This window comes from Ptychodera flava, chromosome 13 (assembly GCF_041260155.1).
Source record: "Ptychodera flava strain L36383 chromosome 13, AS_Pfla_20210202, whole genome shotgun sequence".
NCBI classification, from domain to species: Eukaryota; Metazoa; Hemichordata; class Enteropneusta; family Ptychoderidae; genus Ptychodera; species Ptychodera flava.
In genome coordinates this window covers 35,407,895-35,432,138 of record NC_091940.1, presented here as the reverse complement: position 1 = coordinate 35,432,138, position 24,244 = coordinate 35,407,895, and the positions used below count along the sequence as shown (strand labels likewise).

Here is a 24,244-nt window from a genome sequence, read left to right as displayed (position 1 = left end):
ATTTGCTCATCCATCGTTTTGGCTGCAAGTTAAAGGAAGGGGGTCGTGGGACCTTTGCTCAAAGGTTGCCAGGGACACCTACGGCCGATGTAAACACTGTATCTTGGGTACGTTGGGGATTGATGAAAGTTAAAAAATGTTTGTCGTAATGTACATCGTAAAGTTTAAATGTCCCAGCTATGTTGACTTGATTCATCTAGATATCATTCATGACATGCATTGTTTGTAAACAAGAAAGTCACACAAGCGCAGTTCCGACGACTGCCTCTGAAGGTAGTTCGCACCTCGAAAAGCGAAATATTATGTTCTTTCTGAAATCAAAATTTATCCTTAAGTGGACATAGATTTAATTGAACGTGCTCTTTGAGTCATTAGGGGCGCTGCTTTTCTTCACCCAAATCAATACTGGATCAGCTGGTAATGAACACCACGACAAACAGTGACATAATTTGATAAGACAAGTATCTGTATTGACAATCTGAGCCCTAACTTTTCTTCATCCACACTCTGCCTTTAAAGGGCCAGTAGTTGTAACGTTTGATTATTTTTCACTGGTTTTGTTTTTTGTGTCACTTGCAAGTTCTTGTTCTACTCTCCAAACCATGTTGAAACACCAACTATTAAAGCTTGACAAACAGCGTCTATACTTGTAAAATGTACTATTATTATTCACATTATAACTCTTGACCGGACCAGGATTCACTTGTCAACAGTCTACACATGTAAAAACTGAGTTGACAAACTACACAATCTGTATCTCAACACGCTTTAGGGAGTAAACTGACCCTTTAATTCTCTTCATCTCCTTTTTCCTCCATTGTTTCACGGTGATCACACGATAGCACAGAATACTGCAAAAACGACAATACAATCCATCTGAGTATGTTTGCACGAAACACATATACTGGATTCACTTTTCGCGTAAAATCAGCCTTGGATTACTTACGACATTCCTTTTTTAAAAAAATTTCTTGGAGCATGCCCGGCCTAAATTGCATTATCAAAACAAAGGGTAACGTAGATATATAGGATCTGTGAGATGGGTCTGTTTCAAATAGTTCTCATAACTTACGACTTACCCTTTATTTTAATTTAATTTTCTAGGCTACAACAAGCTCGTCTCTCCACTCAGAATACGATAGCATCCATGGGAAATGGAAACCTGGTCTTTTTAGCGGATTTTTCAACAACAACCACACCTATGTAAACCCCGACACTTCAAAGACCTCCATTGACGATAATTGGGAGTTCCCACGTAATAGGTAAATGGAGGTGACCTTTAAGTAGACTGATTTCAGGGTCCATGTGTTTTGCTTCAGTGTATTATTGTTTAATTCTTAATCAGATTGCAATTCATAACAACGAGAGGTCTTTCTCCTGCGCTCCAGGTTATTCTAGAATACCAAGTATTCTGCCGGGGCTTAGCCCATTTTCACAAAGCCTACCATTGCCGATGTAAGCGGGTGACACGCAGGTAGCCCGTAATCCTAGTTCTTGTATCAAATTAAATTTTAATGTCATTTTGATATGCTCATCGGTATTCAAATGAAAATCAGCGGGCAGGGAATTGGGAATTGAAGCTCATGCAAGCACACAGACGGTAGAATTACTGAAAATGATAACTGCCAGTTCACTGGATTCATACGGAACACTTTTCTTCGTTGATCATAATCTGTGTCAACGATGTGGATTAATCGAATTTTATGAAATGTAAAACGGCATGTACTTCATCCCACGCTGATTGCTGTAGAGTATCAGTAACGCGTAATCACTTTATCTCGTGTGGTCTGCTCGAATAGAAATGCCACGCTGGTCTAGCGCTGTTCCGCTGTGGCTACCTCAACGATCACGAAGTAACCTTGATAAAGAATACTTCCAAATGCAGTTTATGTCTTGTAGGCTTAACCTGTCAACCGACGTGGAAATGACAGTGGTTCGAATTGCCGGACCCGAGATATGCAAAAAGCAGATATTGAAAGTGAAATATGTGAATTTTACTGGTGGCATAAAATCCGTAACAATCGCCATATGTCATGGATTCGTACGACCCAGATTAGACCAATTACATTTACAATTGTCCTCCATATTTCAACAAAATCAATCGATTAAGAGACAACATTTTCAATTCATATGGCAGCCACGTACATAAAAACGCACTATCGACAATACGGCGTCCAGCAAAATCGGAAAATTATACGACAGATAGAACGGAATTACTCAAATGGTTTCACATCTGCGTGATAAGCTTCAAAGTACATATGGTTGCTGCGATTTATCAAATGCGTTGTATCTATATGTTGTTTTCAACTGAACAAGGATTTTGGTTTTCCCATTTTACATCCTTTAATCTATGGTAGGTATAGACTCATAGGGTAAGCTGAACTCTGACTATCAGAATGAAGTAAATATGTCTCCACCCATTTTCCATATCTTACCATTTCACATTTAAAAAATTTTGCTCTCAAATTTTGGCCCTAAATTTCTTTGACGTGGCCATTATTTTTATATTAGTTAAACACAGAGACCGCTCTGACCATATGTTACAGAAAAACCTTATGACGATTTTCCCACAATGCTGCGTTTGTTTTCTGGAATCTTCTGTGCAGATAACCTTTCCAATTCCCAATGGTTGCATATTCTCAAATGTCGTGTCACATTTTCATTCCCATTTTCTGTATTTTCCATTTGCTTAAGCGTATTGTTTATACCGTTCTATTAAAACTGACAAATGCAATCCCATAAATGCGATCGAGCCATGCAGTCCCATCTAAATGGTTCATTTCCAAATTGGAATAGCGGATTAGGTTGGTATTCATAGCAATACAAAATACATAAACGCTGTGCTTTAGCATTGAGTGCTGTAATTTTGGCAATGTGACAACTGAATACTTATATATATATATCCCCAGTGGAGAGTGGAGTGGGATGATATAGAAAAATTGATTGATACACACTACAACATCCAGTTGTTTGGTCCGAACGTATTTTAATGAACTTGTGACACAACGTTTCGCTCCAAAACTAGAGCTTCTTCAGGTGTACTGTATAACGGAAAATACAAAGATCGTACTGATAAATAAATGCTGTACATTAAAAAGACATTGCTTTAAAAAAGTTTAAACTGTGGAATTGTTTGACAAAGTCGATCGATATATATATATATATATATATATATATATATATATATATATATATATATATATATATATATACGTATATATACATATATATACATATACATACATACATACATACATACATACATACATACATACATACATACATACATACATACATACATACATACAAATCGAATTTCAACACCACCTAGAACTATAGAACAATAGTATGTCCCAACCAAATAAATGAGAAAAGATACTAAGGAGAAACTAATCCGAAGATTGGTAGATGCATGAATTTTAACAGATACTATTACTTTGTACTTGAAGTAATTTGTGTTATTATTTATTACGCTCTGTTTTCAGCATCTAGCACTGTAATTTCCCACAAGGACATCTGCACACTTTGATTATAGTGTGTTTGTGTGTTAACGTTTAAATACGTACGTTGATAATAACATAGAAAAAACTGAGAGAAATTGACTTAAGTGTATTTGTAAAGGTTCATACATAGAGCAGCCTGTAACTATGGAGAACGTGGTTTACACAGTTGACATACTTGCAATTTAAACTTTTCAATGTTGTTCCAGTAATGCATGGAGAACTGCTGTAGGATATGACTACTGAAGGATGTACAGCAAACGTGATGCAAGCTTTGAAATCGTAACAATCTAAGGAATCTCTTAATATCATTTCCGTTTACACCGCAGGTTGGTCCTCGGTGATTTGCTCGGGGAGGGCGCCTTTGGAAAGGTTGTCAAAGCAGACGCGTATGGAATCATACCGAACCAAGAAAAGACAACAGTGGCTGTTAAAATGCTGAAAGGTAAGCGTACTTGCGTTGGTACAGTAGTCCCTGACGGATCTATAGCAAATTGTAGATATTATACACCTGCGATATCGTTAATGAGCAGTTCACCATTCCGCGTACATTGAAAGCTTACAGCATAAATGTCTTGCGACCATTAATGGATCAGTTTGTGCATGTTATGGGTTCTAACAACCGAGTATTTATTGAGATTAAGTACTAAAACAACAAAAAATTGCCGACTTTGGTGTTAATCGTGACATAGCTTCTAAAATCACCGATGAAATCAAGATAGCGTTGATCGTCGATGATATGACCGTGAAAAAAATCCTCTCTGTACCGAACGCAGTCTTTACCTAAGGACAACCACTCACTCATTTATCACTGGTAAATACCACTTAGGCCAAAGTAAGTAAATTCTTTGTTTTGCGTCCACTCAAAATCCTAAAAGGTACGCGGGTAAGCGGCTTAAAAACACACACAGAAAATTTAACACAAAATCTGTTTGCCTGAATTGGACAATTTTTCTCAAACCACATGAATACTCCTGTCACAGTGTGACACACTGTATGATCACTGTATGCATTTTCATAACAAATGGATCAAAATAAACAGTCATTCTTTGACGTTTGCTTTTCTCTTATTAGTTTTAGATTTCTTTCTTGTGCATTCAAAGTGTCCACATGTCAATACTATTGCACAGCAACTTTACAGCCTTGGCAGTTTGAGGAATGGGTACACTATAACAGTATACAGTAGCAGTCTTTTGTCCTCAAGTTCTTGTACGTTTCTTTCAAGTTTCTTGTAATGTCTATGCTCTGATGGAATGTCATAGTTTTGCTGAAAGGTGTCTGTTGTGAAAGAAAACACCAAACAGAAATGGTAACTTGTAGCCTCTGCATTCAATTTTAGAAAGATGGGGGCATCAGACAGAAGAAGAAATTGATGATATAATTGACAAAAGTATTCCCTGTAGCTTCCTCGGGACAAGCACCTTTCCTTCCATCAAATAAAAGAAAGCATTTCGCAATTGTCAGTCTCCACACGTACACACAGACTCATCAGACCCAAATTTAGGTGGAAGCTTCACATCTATATTCCTTGCACAGTAGTAAGGAATATTTGACCTCCAGGACAAAATAAGAATTTTACACCCATTTTATTCATTTATCTACAGAAGCGAAGGAAAATTTAACCATCCATGTAACTAAAGTGTGACCCTGACCTATATACGAACTCACGCATGCGCGGCGCAGCCTGAACTAAGCGGGAAATTCCCTTCTGAGCATGTTTATACATGTACGGGAAATTCCGTGTGAGTCAACCGGGTCATCAAACTAGCCTATATAAAGGTTTTTTTACCCCCGTTGTCAGTCCGGCCGGGGAGTCTAGCTGATGTTGAACACGAAGTTCCTATCGGTACGAACTAAATTTCATATCCATTCAATCCATAATGTCTTAAATATCTTTCCAGAGGTGGACTAAATCCTTCTTGTTTTTGAATTTCTAGCGCCTGATGAAATATGTCCTGAATAAGTTCTGACCCCGGAGCCTCCTCGTTCCGAAGGGTTGCGCCTTTTTCTTGTATTTGTGTAAGCAGCTGTTTATATTGAACATAATAATGTTTATATTTCTCTCGTCTCTTTGCTACACCCGTTTTCCTTGTACCACATCAATAATAACACCTGGTATAGGAGTTAAGGCTAAAAGAACTGGAACTGTCGGAATTGCCGCTATTACAGCAGAGCTTACAAGAATTCCTTTAGTAATATTAAGAGCCATATCAATTCGACCCATTAATTTATAACTTCGTCGATATGCAGCACTTGTTCTTTCTATGTAATCAGCCAATTGTTCAACGCTTTCAACAACTGAGATGTGCATTTTTACTGTATATGTAAGGGGGGATAAAAAATAATTGTAGTAATATAGAAAGACAATATGGCAGAAGGAGGAGAAGATATACCACTCCAGGATATCAATGATGCAAATTTGAATGATGATGATGATGATGCTGAAACATCTTTTATTGACAATAATACCCCTGCAGAAGACGATACTTTCCAGGCTAGATTAAGCGACAGACCCGCAGGTGAGTCGTTGATTAGACAGAGAGAAGAACTTACAGATATAACGGCTAAGCAATACTTAGATAGTAATAGGATTACTGATATGGATAAACGAAGATTAATGCGTATAAATGCTAGTATTAGGGATGGAGAGCTGTATTATCGAGAAGCCAGGCTGACATCAAATGAAGGTAAGAAGTCTTTAATGCCCTCCTCAATAAAAGGTAAGGGAGCTGCAGAATTTAAAAAAGATATATTAGGAATAGATCCAGATTTTGTATCAGAATTGACTGATAATGAAGCAAAAATGTTATTGAAAAGGCCGGCCGATAAACTCAAACCCTACGACATTGGACGACTCAGAGATAGAATAACAGATTTACGAGAAATTTTAGCGATAATGCCGATGAAATACATACTATCGAAAATAAAATCGAAAAATGGAATAATGAAAACCCTGAGTATAGAGCTATTAATGATGAATTAAGGATTGCGAATATGCATCTTGGCGAGCTTAACAACGAAAAAGTTAAAATAAGGCTAGAGAAAAGAGAAGTTGAAAAACAGTTAAAGGATCCTGAAACGAGCACCCAAGGAAAAGAAAAAGCCAAGAAACTACTAGCTGAACTCATAACAAGAGAAGCTAAAGTTGACAATCGAATTGAATACGAACATGGTAAGATCAGTGAGGCACGTGAAAGTCTGGCTACGACTAGGTCTCTTCGTGATGTAATTTCTGATCCAGAATTATCACTGAGACTGAAGCTGACAGAGTTATTTAAACGAAATGGTATAACAATCGCTGCAATACTGACTGCCATTGGAATGGCAATATCAACAATTGCCATGGCTGTAACTAAAGGAGGGGGAGGAGGAGCGGGAGCAGGGGGAGCAGGAGCAAACACAGGAGGTTCAGGTCCGCCCAAAGTATATACAAAAGCGAAAGAAATTGTAAAGCAATTTGGTGAATGGTTAAAAACATTGGCTGCAAAAAGTGCTGCTGCAATACCAGGTTTAATCGGCTCCCTCGTCAGTTTTCTATTAAAAACAGCAGGATCGGTTGTCGGATTTGTCGGAGAACAGCTATGGATATTTTTAACTGGATTAACATTAGTCATTATAAATAAAATTATGTATTAATATGGCATCAACATGTTTGGTGAAAAGAATATTGCAAAGTTTCTTTCAAAATAAAGACCTGTTTGGTTTCTCTGTCGAATTGGAATGGTGCAAACTCCGGCGGGTAAATCGACATATCCTTCGAGCAAATCCAGGTGTCCGACTCAAAGATGATAATCTATATCATAACATTTTAGCTTTCGTGAAGGAATGTCAGAAGACTAACTTCTTTAAGCGACTAGAATTCATAGCTGTATTCCAGGATACTGAGGATGACCAAGAGGCTCATCATCTCCAAGAATATTGGGTTCTTCGATTGATTCGCGACACAGGCAATCGATTTATCTTTCAGTCAGACGGAAATATTTACGTAAAGATGTGATTTTTTCTTCTAAGTTATTATATACACGAAGTGAAACTTAAGATGTGATTAATTTTCTTTTTTTCTTCTACTATATACATTACACGAAAATGGGGTACGATAGAACATTATCACCGACTTTCACCAACCGAATACCGAATGGAACGAAGTCAGAAAGAACTCATCATGTGATTGCTCATAATCCAAGTGAGGCAGATCCAGGTCAGACACTTATCATACGATGTCCGAAGTTAGAAAGCGGGGTAATCTAGTTCCAACACTTTCGACCTGGTTTTTGATCTCGAAGTAATGGGAGGTGGAACTACCCGTGTAGTACAAAATGTTGCAAAAATTTGGTGGAGCGTATGAAACTCACATTTGAGGGCCAGGCACTTTCCGATTTGAGTAAATATAACCTCATTGAATGCTATCGTGATCTCTTCAAACATAAAAAGGAGGAGATCGAACATGACACTGTACGGAATTCAGAACGAAAATCTAAGAAAATTGAGAAGTGGCGCGGCCGATGCAGATGCCGCCGTCGTGGGTGATAATTTACTTTTCGACACATATAAAAAAAAATATGCTATTCGTCTCACTCATCCCCTCGTGACAGGTCATGGAGTTGCATATCCAAAAGCGTTAGGGAGTCATATTGAATGGGAAATTACGTTGGCACCCGCCCCCCAATTAATTGTCAGTAATAAACTGATTACAACCAATTATAAATTAAAAAACATTCAAATGGAATACGAGACAATTTCTGACCTCGATCTCGCGAGGTCAACTGCTGGTTATTACAACAATGGGAAAAGTTTTCTCTACGAGCATATACATTATTTTAGAACAATCCCATTCAAAGAATCGGACACGGTTATCAATGAAAATATAAATGTACCACGACGTAGCATTAGAGGTATCGCTATACTCTTCACTAAAAATCAGAATCAGTCAGAACTGAACAGTGAACTTTTCTTTAACCCATCCATTGAATCTGTGTCTGTAATGATTGAAGGCATTGCAAATAAAGTGTACGCTCAGAAGATGATACCAAGACAATTTTGGCGAGAGGTGCGACGGTATTTTGCTGAAGATAAAGATTGGTGTGAAATTGATATAGATGAGGCCGATTATTTGAAGAATAAATTCTGTCTGTTTATCGATCTGCGTAGCTTTAAAGATATTGAGTTTCATGGAAATGGTTTAAAAGTAATGAACACAAAGGACGGAATTCAACTTGAGATCCTGAAGAAAGATACCGCGTGGGTTGGCGATGACGCTCACAATGATAATATATTTGCCCACATTTATGTTATCAGTGATGCCCAGGTCACTATTGAAAATAGTAGATTAATGTCTTTACAATTTTAAACCCGTCGTCCGTCCTATCGGCCATGTTTCTGCCAGCCATTCGCCTGTGTCTGGATTGTATAGCTGCACACGTTTTATATCATTTGGCGCCATCATGATTTTACTACGCTTTTCACTACGGATTTCTCCAGCCTTTTTCCGTACAAACTGTACAAACTGTGCCGGCTCGGGCTCCTTCCCAGTTTCAAACAGATCTTTATAATCTTCAAAGTTCAAATGTTTTCTAACACAAACATCTTTCACTCCTTTATTTTTTTTCGTCTCCGAAGTTGGAGTTCGAAAAGCATACACTTTCGAGCGTATGCCGACAAAATCAAGATATGGTTCACCATTCAACTCATCTTTAAATTTACCTATCACTTTTTTATTAATCTTCGGAAAATCGGGGGCTACCATGGGCCCACTCATCCCACTAGTATCGTAGATCGACTCCTTACCATTCTTTCCAACATCTTCCCGAACTATATCATTGAAAGTTACGTCCGGGTCCGGGAGGGGCACACTGTAAACAAAACTGTCAGTATCCATGTAGGCTAATCGTATTCCAGGGAACTGGGCCGAAAGTAATTGTAATGCGTCTCATACATAAGCAGCTTAGAAAGTTCCAGTACCGCCGGCGCCAATGAAAACTGGTTTTACATATCTATGCTCATCCGTTTTCAGTTCCAGTAGGGCACTGTCGCAGGAATCACCATCCTCTTCGGAAGTTATGAAAGTTATATGTTTCATCTTTGGATTATACTTCTGAATCTTTTTACGTCCACTATCCGTGCCGTTCCAGTCCGAAACAAATTTAAAGTCTCTGTACTTTCGAACATCTTCTATTGTCTTACCGAACATTGCATTATTCATCAGCTTATAGAAATTCTTTTCAAAATCTGTCGTCCCCTTTGTCCTCATTTCAGTGTTAAAGTCAATATATTGTTTGAGACATGGAGCCTCATCGAAAGCAAGCACACCCGATAAATCTTTTTCAATCTCATTCCCATCCGAAGATAGAATTCCAGCAACTTGTAGTGTAAGACATAGGACTCTCTATCCATCACACTTGTAATCAGTCGACCGCCCTGCCTCGGAAATTCATAGTGATGCGGTGCTAATGGCAAATCGCTGTGTTCTTCATGTAATTCGGCTGGGTATTCTAAGTCTACTTCTAGAAAACTTGGTGGAAAGGTGGAACCAGGTCCCCACGCTCCGCCCCCTTCTTCCCATTCTATCTTCATCCAATGAAGTCCGCCCGTAGGCATATCCTGACTCATTGCCCAGCCGTAGAGATTGTTTGCATCGAGATATTTTATTTCGGTCACCGGCTTCTCTGGATCCAGTTCCCGCCAGTGGCGCCGGCCGCAGGATGATTTGTCTGTAAATAATGAATATTACACTGGCTGATACCTCCCTCGTATTCCCCTCTGAATGAATTTCATTTGCTCAGCATCTTGAATGAGTTTAAATTTATTACCCGTGAAAAGTAACATGGCATCCCATGTCAAGCCGGGCGCTGACATGTAATGGGCTGGATCTAACTTATATGCTTCTAAACATGTGTCACGAAAATTTTCAAATATATTTGCAAGAAGTAGAACGTCAGTCTCACAATAGAATTCCATATAATCACGAATCGTCTTACATCCAACTTCGTCCCATACTCTTAATGCATGTTCGTAATCGGACTCTGAAATCCCCTCTTCCGTCAATTCGCTATAAAATTCCCCCCTCTCCGGGAGCTCACCCTCTCCCAGTCTGTCAACCGAGTCTAAATATTCGTAGGGGAAGAAACCTTTCGCTCTTTGAATGTCCGGGTACGTAAGTGGTACTGCCGTCCATCCGTGGTCCGGCACAGTCGTTGCCAACTTCGCCAATGACCCCATCATCAGCTGAGCACTGTCCATAAACTTTATAGAAAAGTGGCGTCTCTTTATCTCCATCTCCCCATCGACAACAATTGAGGCGTGAAAAATAAATGTTTTCGAGAGACCCATAATTCCACCATTGCCCGTCTTAGCTATGATTTTAGGCTCTGGTCCCCCTCCGACGTCGATTTCATGTAACTTTTTCAAAATAAAAGAACCATCGTATCCCTTGAGGTTGTGAAAGTAGATAGGAATGGTTCTCAACGGACGGCACTTTTCACAATAAAAAGTATCATCACCGTCTAGGTATCCTGCCGGCTCTCCACATGCAATACAGACTGGATTGCCGTAATTAGAAGGATCTTTCATTGGTTTTATTTTCAAATAATACGATTAGAATAATACTCGCCCGTTCTTTCATATCCTTTAGAAAGTCTGTAACACAGGAGAGCCCCGTGAATGTTCTTTTACCATAAACGGTGGGTCGGCCTCGTTCCGAAGAGGTCCGCGATCCTCCCCACCCCCGTTCCACCATAACATACGAAAGACAAATTGGAATATGTCGACCGGTCCCCTTCTCAATAATTGCCTCAGTATCTGCATAGACGACGTAGGGGGCGGGGACCTTCTTCCGATGTCCTTCGAATTGACATACTTCCTTAGGAAAACCTGGCTGGGCAGTGTCTGTTCCACAATAATTCTCATGTTCTTCCAACTCTCCTGTTGACGCAAATCCTTTTCACAAATCGTACAAATACACTTCCGTCTGTGCACATTCTTACGATTTTTATTAGAATTAATAAGGCGATTTTCCGCAGTAATTGGTACATAGTGACTCCCATCGGCGCCGACTATTAGTAAAATCTTCGCTGTCTGGACGGTTCCGGGACGGGTTCCACCTTCCCCTATCGGAACCGTTCCGTGAGGGGCTCCGTAAAACACAGTTATACCGGACGGATCGGGATCGGACTCGCAGATCTGAAATACTTTGAGTCTGATGCTCGGATTTTGTCGCTCAAAACGCTCGAAAATAGTATCATCGGCGGGTGTTGGAAATGGAATGTCGTCCCAACAGTAATCGGCTATAAATGGAGAGTACGTATTCCAATTTTTTCTGGTATTACCAGCCTTCTTTTTACGAAACTCGGGGTCGGCTAACTTTAAACTTGCTACGACGCATACTGGAAGCAGTTCTCGGCGCCTCTGAGTAGCACAAGATCGCTCACAACATTTCTTATTTTTCAACCATTCCGGCAGTTGGGGGCCGGGGCCAGCCCCAAGTAGTAATTCTACCAGTCTTACTTTAAAATTAAGTATCTCCTCGAGAACTAGACCAGAGCCCTCAACAGCTTCAGTTTTATCAAGCCATTCTTTGTAGTCTTTTACTAATTGTTCTTTCACTGCCGCCCCTCCCTTATCTTTTGTGTATATACCCCCATTATAGTTAACATAGTGTGTACGATTTTGCACACTTTGATCTTTTGGATTTGAAAATTTGACTTCCATTTCTGTAAAAACACGGTACATCTTTCGGCTCGCTGCCATACCTTCGATATCAATCTGCGCGATATCCTCGACTCGCTTGACTTCGTAGGAAAAATCTTTTTCTATAACTACATCTTTGAATGCTCTCCGTAAGCGACGTTTTTTTATGCTGTAATGCACAGTAAGTCTCCTTGGAATAAACTGCGGCGGCACCTTCTCCCATTTCTTCACCAATTCTTCTCTAAGATCATTGAAATCTATCCATGGTTTTTTACCGAAGGGATTTTCTAGAGTAAAACCTTTACCTGAAGAATCTGTTAAATCTGTGTGAGTCATGGTATACAGATAATTCTGAGTGTCTAGCCCTCTATTTAAATCGAGGTCAAGTATATCGGCCAATTGGTTTATCTTATATTCATTCACGATTGGATCCATTGTACTGTCCTATATATATCATAAATAAATTTATTAAAAGAAAATATCTATTCTAATTCATCAAAATCCACTATAATATTTTTGTCAGCATTTATTTGTTTATATATCTCACCTAATCTTTCTAAGTCGACTAGTTCTTCCGCATCTTGAATTTCTGGTTTATTAGGCGCAGCACAAAATATTAATCTCTCAACAGTGAAAGAAAGAGCACGCTTACTTAAGCGCGGTTTAAATGCTAAGAATTCTATCTTACTACCTTTTCGGATATTACGAGGTACAATAGCAGGATTTTCTCGGACTGGTAGTAACGGACTCACTGTTTTAAAACCGCAGTCAATTTCTTGAACCATATCAATACATGTAGCGAAATCGTGATTTCTCCCTCTCCCTCCCTCCCTCTTTTAAACCGAAATTTAAAATACCTCATGCCCGGCTGTGCCCTCGCTCCCTCGCTTCTGATACACTTTAGATGGATTGTAAAATCTGCACCCTTCGGTGACGGTTTCGATAGTATTCTTGGAGTGAGCAGCCAGGCTTGCAGCATAACTTTTAGCCCCGCTTGCATCGAAACTTTCACCTAGGGTACGGAATATTATTAAATCGGTAAACTTTTGAAGACTCGGTTGCCAACGGACACACACCCCATCGCATGTAGCAGGATCTCTAGAACCATATTTAGGTCCGATGTTGAAAACTACTTCTAGCTCACTGTCTACGTATATGAAAGGATCTACATATTCACCAAATACTAATTTGCCTCCATCATCAATTTTGATGTTTTCTCCGGTTTCAAGTATTTTTATTGCAGTTGAAATAGAAAGGATTGTCATTGTCTTATCGTATATATCTTAATAAAAAAATTTTTAAAAAAATTTCTATGATATAGTATCCCCAAAATGTCATACATATTCATAAATGGACCAACTGGAAGTGGTAAGAGTTACGATGCAATAAATTTGGATCCGTGTCACGTACCAGAATTTGGCACTAGTTTTCCAGCAACATTGCCGACTTTTATAATGGGCGTGTCACCCCCGTTTCGATTGCCGATTTTCAGAACAGTTTATAGAACATACTCTTAATTTACAATATCAGGCTTGGTGAGGGAGGAGTGGGAGGGGTGTTCCCCTTCAGAAACACTACATTATTTGTGACTCTTCCATAATTCAACATCTAACTTTTTCTAGAATCCGGGGCGTTTCCACGGAGTGGGAAGAAAAAAAGATTGTTTCTAGAGCATTTGACCATTTACCCAGTTTCATTATCATATTCAAAGATATGCCTTGGGATTATTGCAGGCGGAATGTGTTGACTCGAGCCAGGTCGTACGAAATAGCCGCCTTAGAAGAACTAGAAGAGATTCACAATAAGTTCAAACAGACTTTCTTAGAAATTTGCCACGACTACAGACTTCCATGTTTGGTAATTCGGAACGCTCTTACCCCCCTCGTTCTCAAGAATATACTTAATCCAACAATTGATACCGAGACAGTGGGACAGTAGAATATCCACGAGCTTTTGACTTTGGAATTGCATGGAGCGGCGGCAGCCAAGGATTTTTAATAGACGGTTTCAAGGAGGAGGAACTTGAAAAAGCGTACTTCCCACCTGGTCAAGAACAACTAGAACAACCTCGAGTCTCACTCAAGAACCTACACAAACTTCTTAATCGCTTGTGAATCTGTGTACGCTTATAATGCTCCGTTTGACCTACGAGCACTTGACATTATGAAACCCTACGGTTCTGAAAGGGACTTTGAAGTTACTTGTCTATGGCTCATGTCAGTTGTGTACATTATACTTCAACCAGAACTTATAGATAAAGCTGAAAAAGGGGGACTCGAAAGAACGGACTGTGGTAACATGCACAGTCGCTTTGAAGATCTTGCAAACTTAATATGTTCAGGAACCTCCCCTGTACCACCTCATCCACATACTGCCGAAAAAGATGCAATAAGTGAACATTACTTACGACAGTACATGATAAATAATTGGCCAGGTGGTTGGAAGAATAATGGTAAGTTGTCACTTTCTTCTTTCAAGAAATTAAGACTTTTTCCATGGTACTTACTGAATAACTTTCGTAAATACTTACGTTAGTACTTACGTTAGTACTTGACAAGTACCAGCACAGGAACTTACGAAGTACTTACGAAGTTCTAATAACATTTTCCTCCGGCTCCCAACTATTGAAACTTTCTGGATAACCGCGCCATTTTATCAGATAATATTTCTTTCCTCTAATTTTTTTCGTCTTCAAAATTCGTTCTACTCTGTACAGCTCGTCGCGTTCTGAAGGTGCGCTCTGAAGTTCATCAGAATAGAAAGTGCCGAGTATTTCCTCGCCATTCAGATCTTTTATTTTGTAAACTGGCGGTGTTCCCAAGCCAGCTGCGTACACAACTTTTGAACCACGAAAATCTCCTCTGTCCAATTTGGTAAATATCCTTTCTTGAAAGTGGTCTTGTATTTTGTAATTCGGACACGTTCTCCCGGCTTGAATTCAGGGTTGGTTCCCCCGGCTGCCAACTCAGGACCGAATAGTGTATAAAATGCCTGCCAATCGTTCTCCTCTGTTACGTCCCTGGGTTTCATTTTGATACTTCCGTGAACGGTGTTATTGTAATTCTCGAGAAGGTGGGGTAGAATGGGGAGCCAGGAACGTGTCTGTCTGTATGTGAAGTATTTCCACATCATCGTCTTAAGAGTTCGATTAAAACGTTCAACGACGCTAGCTTTTTTGTCACTGTAGGTGTGAAACCAGTGAATTCCCACCTCCTCCAACCACCCCTGCATTTTTCGATTAGTAATTCCCGCCCCTCATCTGTCTGAAGTTTGTCGGGCCTTCTCCCGGATTTCTTAATCACGTCTTGTAGTGCCTGTAACGTATCATCAGCCGTTTTTGACTGTATCGGCCTGGCCATGCGTATTTACTGAGCACATCGATTACTGTTAGCATGTATCGAATGTTTTTATTCTCTTTTGCGAATGATGAAGGGAATTCCACGAGATCCGCTTCCCACTGGGCGTCTATCGATGTTACGAAAACGCGCCGGCCCCTTCGGAACGCGCCACGAGTACGAGGGACCGGTTTATGAAGATTATAAGTTAGCTGAGTTTTTAACCAGTCCTGTACCTCTTTCTTAGTGACGTGGAGTCCGCTGGCCCGTGCTGCGTCATACAATTTTTGTACACCTCCAAAACCAGTTTTCGGGTTGTAATATAATTCTCTAAGAGTACCTTCGGTGTTGTCACCTTCGGCTTCAGCTTCCATAATTGCTATATTATACGAAAAATTTTATGTCGTACGGATGCCGTAAATGAAATACTAGTTTACTGAATGGCCTACTTTTCAATTGTCTGACCAGGTCCGTGGCCTCCCGTTCTGACACCTCCATTCCATATTCTTTAATAATAGTTTTGTTGTCTGTCTTGCTCGGTGTGTAAAATAGTACTAACATCTGTATGTTTTCCCTGAATGGTTTACTAATACTAGTATATTGTTGAGTCAGAACCCAGACAGATAATCCGTCGTGTCTTGCGCTGAAACCAAGTTTGACTAAAACGTCACTGCGCTTCTTCATATCTTTGGACGAGGCGCAGTCGTCGAGGATTATTAAAGTGTTTGTACCGGCCCATTCGTTACGTACGAAGGCTAGTGTATCATCCACAGCATCGAGTCCGACTGGAAACACAAACACATTGTCATCAGTGAAAATGAATCTTTTATTATACGTTTTATTGTTCATGAATGTCGGACAAATGAAAACTATATATTCGAATTTCCTAGGTACGGACCGGTGAGGAGATCCATTACATATTCCGTTTTGCCAGAATTTGTCGGTCCAGTTATAATCATGTTGAATGGTACAGTTGCATACATCGGATCTATATACTGTACATAAATGTATGAATATTGCTAAAGATAACAAACCAATTTTACCATATTCATGAATAGGGTCTGCGCCGGTCACTGCTGCTGCCCGTTCCGAAGCGTTCCGAAGGGCCTTCGGGGACCGAGTCGTGTCATTGTGAGGTGACTCTCCGGGCTCGTCCTGCCACTTCACAGGATCTCCCCCTCTCCCCTCCTTCCATCTCATGTATAGCACTTTCTCGAACTTCCGTGTTTATATCACCATTCACCCCGAAGATCATAGATTCTGTAGCGTATTGCAATTCATTATTATAACCTGAGATTGCCGGGCCCGAAAGAATGACCATCTCAGACGGTAAGAGAAGTAAATTGGTGAGACTGCCATATCAAGTTTGACACCAGTATTCATTATTGTGTCTTGATATCGCCTATAACTAATTACTTTGTCGGTATTGCGAATTTCATCTTCGAGGAGAACACCGAATTCTTTTCGGACTTGCTCTGCACTGCCAGTATCGCCCACTATGGTACTACGAATATTTGCTTGTGCGCCGAGTATGCAATATACGTAGGCTTCAAGGCTTTCATTCAGGCGAGCGAGACCTGCCTTTGTCAATCCTGAGTCTCCCTTCAGAGGAATGAAACTATTGTATTGTCCCTCCGATCCATCATTTCGGAAGAAATAATAGTGTGGTCTGTCTTTGTCGGCAGTACATGTTTTTTCTTTCCAAAAATGGTATGTGTATAGAAAACGCCTCCGTCGGCGGAGAGGAAAAAGTCCCGACCGTTGTATATCGCTTTTGGCTGTCTAACGGGCCCGCGATTAGTGTAATATTCATAACCATAACCAAGACCTTATTTTGACCTTTTCGATAACGAAAGTCGGACTTCGTTGGACTTATATTTCCAAATTCTGTACAGAGAAGTTCATATTGGACGAGATTGTACGGATTGTCGCCCGCTTTGAAGGTGGGGGTATCGTCTGGAAGTGCAACGCCCATTTCGTGAAGGATCCTACGTATTGTAAAATATACATGGAAACGGCAGAATGATCGTATTTGGGGCGGAAATTTCTTATCGAAGAGATGGGCGAATGATATACCACAACCAGTAGTGCTGCACCATACGGCGAAATTAATTGCTGGTCCCAGTATTTCATGTTTGGACCGCTCAGCCAGACATTACTTTCTTTTGCTGTTCTATGAGTGATTACGTTATCTTTAAATATATCCCGCGGGTGGAAAGTAAATTTATCTGTCGGCGTTACATATATTTCTAAGTCCATGAGAATAGGTTTTATTCCCCCGTCCGGTTTGGAAGGAATATCAGAATGCTGTACTGTCGGTACGCTCGTCTTATTCAATTGAAAAGCAACTGGGAATAAGTCTGTACTCATTATTCGTGTTTCTATATACATATAGATTTAAATGGAGGAGAATTTTCCCGGAATCCCTGTCGGAATCCCTGTCGGTACGGTTCTGTTAGGGGTACTAACATTCCAGACTATGTTAATACTTTATTTCGGATTCAGGTTTAAACGAATTTTTTATTTTTTACTAAGAATAGATAACATACTGCAAACAATGGAGAATTTAATAAGTCATCAGCAGCGGCAAATATGGCAGCGCATTCCGAAGGGGCTTCGGCGCCTTCGGTGCCTTCGGACAATAATCGATCCATAATAGAGACAAAACGTGAAAAAATACTCTGTGTCATCGCAAGTGGTCAAAGTAAGTTATTTTTTGGTAAGGAGTTTACAGTTAGAGAAGTGGAAACTTGGAAAGATGAATTCATAACACGAGCCTTTAAAGTCTATGAAGCGAAATACAGTTCTCTTATAAGTGATACCATCACTCAAAGTTTCATAGATCTAGGAGCCCGTGCAATCAGTCAGGTAGTTCCAATCGATGACCGAGATAACTATGCCACTGATCTTAAAAAGGATTTTATTCTAAACAGTGAAATAAAACGATTATCAGGAGGATAGGTACACATGGGGGCCCGTGATTGCTCTAATTTCCACCGGTTTAATTACGGGTAAACATTTAAATTTTAAAAAAATCGGGTTTAATATAGTACCTGAAATAAATGGATTCAACTTCGACGACTCAGCAAACGGCTCCGCTAGGGACTCCGTCAGAAGCCCCGCCGACGGAGCCCACACCGCAAACGACTCCGTCAGGGACGACCTTCCCTACGCCACAGCGCAACATAGAGAAAGTGACGTTACCGCCGAAGCATCCAGGGAGAGTTGCTGCAGGGAAGAAATTAGCGGAATGGAACAGGCAAAACAAGGAGAAGAAACGCCAAGCAATGGTGGGGAATGATAGCGATGCGGTAGCGGCAAACTGTATAAGCCTACCGCCTACAATGAAAGAACAGTGTGATAATAATTCACGCTGGTATAATAAATGTTATCTTGTTTTAGGAATTGTGGGAGTTTCATTGACTGCATTAGGGCTATATTGGGGGCGTGCTCGGCATACCCCCTGTCCCGTTAATCGATCGAGTTCAGATCGGAAAGGGGCTGCTCCCCAAAATAAGAAAGCGGAAAAAACAGAGCCAGTAGCGGCTCCGGGGGCCAGCTCCTCTACATTGTATGAGATGGATTAACTCCCCATATTTTTTATTTTTATTTTTCTATTTTATATACTAGTCAGCAATCATGGATACTAAAACAGTTGTAAACACAATGTACGATGGTATTGTAATCGCAGGACTTGCGATGGGATATCTTATGATCTCCAGCAAATTTCTGAAAATAGATATGGGCGATCCAAGTCGACCAAATTTAATTCGATTGGCAAAATTAGGCGGTGCGACTGCTGCCGCGGTTGCGACTAAAGATCTCCTTGAACAGAAAAATATTATTCCTGCAGAACCTTATACTTTGTAATAATAATATTCATCGAACATTTATACTTAGTAATATATACATACAACGTACAACGATGATCATTTGGATTGAAAGCCAAACAGGTGAACCAGTCACTGTTAATTTTTACCCTTGCATTGACACGACACAGTTTACGAAGATAAGACTGCTAGAGTGCGGACTATATAATTCATGGCATAACATAACATCGACGAATAATGTAATAAAATATCAAGAAGGTGACCAACCGAAGAAGACTAAATCAATACGTCCAGGTAACTACAATATCGATACGTTAAATAAAGCAATCGGGTTGAAGCAAAAAATTAATTTTGAAAAACATCTGCCGACAAACCATGTTTATCTAACTTTGGCTAAAGATATTAAAGTCTATTTCAATGCCACAGTAGCTTCGCCAACGTCGTCGGCTTTCAGATAAACCTGAGGACAACCCAGTTATAAAAAGTACTATGAGTCCGAAGAAAGTGGATTTCTTAACAGTCACTAAATATATAGTTCATTCAGATGTAGTCGATGTTACTGGAAATTATGTTTCATTTGGTTCGGGTGCCTCCGGAGGATACATACAGGGGAAAGTATCGAACTGTTTACAAATACTTCCCTATCCGGGATACGAGAGAAATAAGTGAAAAGGTTACTTACGATTTTAAAAACGGAGCAATTTCTATGCCATTGAGAAAAGGGGGAGATTACATGAATTCAATTCGTATCTGGATAACGGATCAGGATGGAAACATGATCGATTTCAATAACTGGCCAATTAGCTTTTGTATTGAATTGCTGTAGTCGTTCCGCCTACCGGTGTAACATAAACCATCCCACGACTAATCCTCCAGCAATATAGATCATCTCATATTTCTTTTGCTCAGGGCTGGGTTGATAATAATCTGAGAATTGCGCTAACGCTTGCGCTGGACTTGACGTAGAGTTGCTTTGCACCGCTTCTGCTTCTTCCAGGATTTCTGCATCTGTATCTCTTAATTCTGCCGCAGCATGTGCGTCCTTTGCCTGATTTTCTCTTTCCCAGTCAGCCTGTAGTAATCTTTTTTCTGACCAGACGTTGCGATCATGTTCAAATTTTTCTAATGCTTTATCATGTCGAACTTTCTCTTCAATAAGAGCCTCACCATTCCCAGAAAGCTTTTGTCCGATAATATTTCCTCCTGTAAATGCCGTTGCATTTAATACAGCACCGAGAACTGTCATTCCTATAGCTGAAGCCATGACTGTGTATTGTATATTACAAGGTATTATTTTAATTTTCACTGTATATAGGTCCCTACGGAGTATGTCTGATCCAAGTGGCTTCGGTCTAGGTACAATTCGTATGCAAAATCTTGAGCTTGAAGATCTGAGTGATGTTAAAGTTAACAATAATACTAAGATGGCTGCTAATCATAATAAGGATTACGTCCTTCGTTATAAAGACCGCGAAAATATTTCGTTTTAGCCAATGCCGCGGCGCCACCCCACGAGCATGCTGTAGAATTTTCCGAACTTAAAGACATTGATGAAACTGTAATTGACGCCACAAAGGCTTCGAATGATTCTACTCCTTTTGCTCTGACATGGGATTCGGCTAGTCAGAAATTCATGCCTTATAATGTGCCGCGTAACATCTTAGATATATTGGGTAGTGAAATTGCAGGAGGTGTTGCTGAACCACCAGGAACTCCGAATGTGATTTATTTTGATAGCAATGTAAACAAATATAAATTGCTAGATTTTCGTAGTTGGCTTACTCCTACGAATCCATACATTGCACTTCTTGGTATACCGATTCACCTTAAAATTAGTCCTCTTAATACAATAATGAAGGCAGATAATACACTAAGAAGGTGGATAAACGAGGGGAGAATTATTGCTCGTATACAGCTAGCGGAGTTCCAGTTAGATTATTTTGGGACACAACTTTAAAGAAACTGGGTCTTAAAAGTGTCGGTGATGAGGCAGCTGTTCTCACTTTACAGACAGTAAATCAACAGATGACTGATAATATGAAAATACTTCAACATGGTACAGTTCTCATTAGATGTGTAAAGTTAGCTACTGGAGATGAATTTGACGATTTGGTTGGATATTATGCTATGAAAACAGATAACAGAACAACTTGTGATATTATCATAAGTATTGATAAAGATCGGGGAGGGGAAATGAGTATTGAATGTTTTGTTGGTGGGAATAGAATAGAGAACGACTTAGGAACTACATTTGTACGTAAAGATAAAAGAGTGAACACTTTAGATATCAGTACCATTCATCTGAAACGACTCATTTTGTTTGAAGTAATGGTCTTCCGTCATATTTTAAGTTCAGAGGAAATTACTAAAATTTTATCTATCAGGTGAACAAGTTCGCCCCGATAGGAACTTCGTGTTCAACATCAGCTAGACTCCCCGGCCGGACTGACAACGGGTGTAAAAGCTCCTTTATATAGGCTAGTTTGATGACCCGGTTGACTCACACGGAATTTCCCGTACATGTATAAACATGCTCAGAAGGGAATTTCCCGCTTAGTTCAGGCTGCACCGCGCATGCGTGAGTTCGTATATAGGTCAGGGTCACACTTTAGTTACATGGATGGTTAAATTTTCCTTCGCTTCTGTAGATAAATGAATAAAATGGGTGTAAAATTCTTATTTTGTCCTGGAGGTCAAATATTCCTTACTACTTTGCACTTTCAAAGTACCACATACCAGATTGATTGAAAAGATGAAGTATCATGGCATAAATGGAAATATTCTACAGTGGGTCAAAGCATGATTGACAAATACAAAACAGCGAGTAGTCATAAATGGAGCATCATCTGAATGGAGAATACGTCACAAGTGGTGTCCCAAAGGGTTCAGTTCTTGGACCAATACTCTTTCTAATCTACATCAATCATACTGGCGGTGAAATTAGTTCTGAACTCAAAAAATTACTGACAATACCAAGACATGTCATCCCTTGCGAAATTGTAGTGATCCTGAAATTCTACAAGCTGATTTGGACAAGCTACAAAAAATGAGTGAACACTGGCGGACGCATATTGGCTACAACAACCCCTTCAATAAATACTCAATGAACAATATTTCACTGGGACGTACAACTGAAGAAAATGATCTACTTCATTCTACCTTAAAACCTTCAAGCAAATGTGATAAGTAAGGCAAACAGAATGTTGATCTCATCAAACGATCATTGTCGATCAAATCAAAAAAATGTCATTCTTCGTCTTTACAAGCAACTTGTGAGACCACAGCTCGAATATGCAGTACAAGCTTTGTCACCATGGCTACAAAAGGACATAAAAATCTTAGCACGGCAAATAATACCCAAACTCCAACACTACAATTATCAAAATAGACTTAAACAGCTTGGTTTAATGAAGAATTCGCGGCGACATGATTCAACGCTAGAATTAGTTATCAAAGGCCATGACCACTGTAACCTTTCACTTGAGTTAGGAGCCAACTCGAGAACTTGAAGACACTGTCCCAAACTTCATAAACTATTCGTTCGACTTAACACAAGAAAGTACTTTTTTCAGCAAGAGTTGTGGACACCTGGAATAAATTACCAGCCGATGTCATTAATGCAGAAAGTGTGACCTCCTTCAAGAGCAGCTACGACCGCCTACTACAAGTTTGAACTTTCACAGAGGGATTCTAATATACTTTCCCATACCCAAACTGAACAAAAAGTACATAAAGGCCTTTCCTTTACAGGACTGATCACTGTTTATTTTTTGTTTCAAGTTAAAACGAATTAACCAAATTTTTGGCAAATCTAAAAGACCAATTAACTAGGATAGGCCTCAACACTTTCCGATTTTTCCGTCTGCCAAACTCTCTGAGTCGTGGTACCCAAGTCCAATCGGCCGACTGAATCTCTCTCTGTTCAAGTCCCGATTGCTCGCAATGACCATGCCTTCAAGTTGCCGTGCAAAGTTTCCTGTATTTTAACTTCGATTATTTCCCTGCTTTCATCCATTTTTTATCGTGACGACAAAGCCACAACAGGCAAAGCCACAACAGACAGCGAGAACGTGAGGCCCCGGCGTGAGGCTGAGAGTATCGACAGGTGTAAATGTGTAGAGAGTACTGTTTTACGTCACCGCATGGTCCATTAGTGAAATCTGACTGCCGTAAAGGAGTGTTTCGATCGCCACGACTTGTTTTTGCGATAAAATAGCGCCACCAACGGCGAAATTTTGAAAGGAATGTTTGTGTTTTTTTTCCGAAAAATCTCCAAAAACCTAGGCGCGCGCGGACGCAAAACAAAGAATTTACTTACTTTGGCCTTATTGTGTTATGTCATCATTTTTTATTATCTTCTCTGTCTGTGAACAGGCTTGTAATTATGTTTTGTCGAGCTCACTGTCGGCATATGTAAAGGTTCTGGCGAATATTACCGCCAGATATAAAATTCCAAATGACGGGGAATTAATTTTATTGACGTAAAACCATCCAATTTTACTGCAGTGAAGGCAGCATCTGATCGAAAGTAGCGTGGAACTGATGACGCAAAAAGCAGACGAAACCAGGGCTTTGTCCCTTGATGTTGTTGCATGCATTAACATCTTGTATCTTTTTACCAGCTCACTCGACGAGTGCAGACTTGAAGTCCTTACTTGAAGAAATGGAGTACGTAAAGAAACTCGGAAAACACATCAACATCGTCAATCTGCTCGGCTGTTGCACCTTGGGAGGTATGTGACGTCAGAAAGGAGGCGATGCAGACGGAGGACATATACATTATTTATTTATTTATTTATTTATTCCCCAACTTAAGTTGCCTTCTCACAGTTCATAACCCCATTCGTTCAAATTCTCCATTGAAACTAGAATCTGTCTAACGATTTGGTCGATTTCG

General features: G+C 39.9%; 1 protein-coding gene across 4 annotated transcripts in view; it reads left to right on the top strand.

Moving 5' to 3' along the window:
• LOC139148284 (fibroblast growth factor receptor 2-like) overlaps window positions 1–24,244 on the top strand; it is a 76,005-nt gene that overhangs the window by 33,968 nt on the left and 17,793 nt on the right. For all 4 annotated transcript variants that reach the window (XR_011555908.1, XM_070719640.1, XM_070719641.1 and 1 more), the window contains exons 9-11: window positions 1,105–1,262; window positions 3,830–3,945; window positions 23,970–24,080. Coding sequence is in view for 3 of the 4 variants with exons in the window: in XM_070719640.1 (XP_070575741.1) it covers window positions 1,105–1,262; window positions 3,830–3,945; window positions 23,970–24,080 (385 nt within the window). In the remaining variant the exon portion in view is untranslated. The remainder of the gene's footprint in view (window positions 1–1,104; window positions 1,263–3,829; window positions 3,946–23,969; window positions 24,081–24,244) is intronic.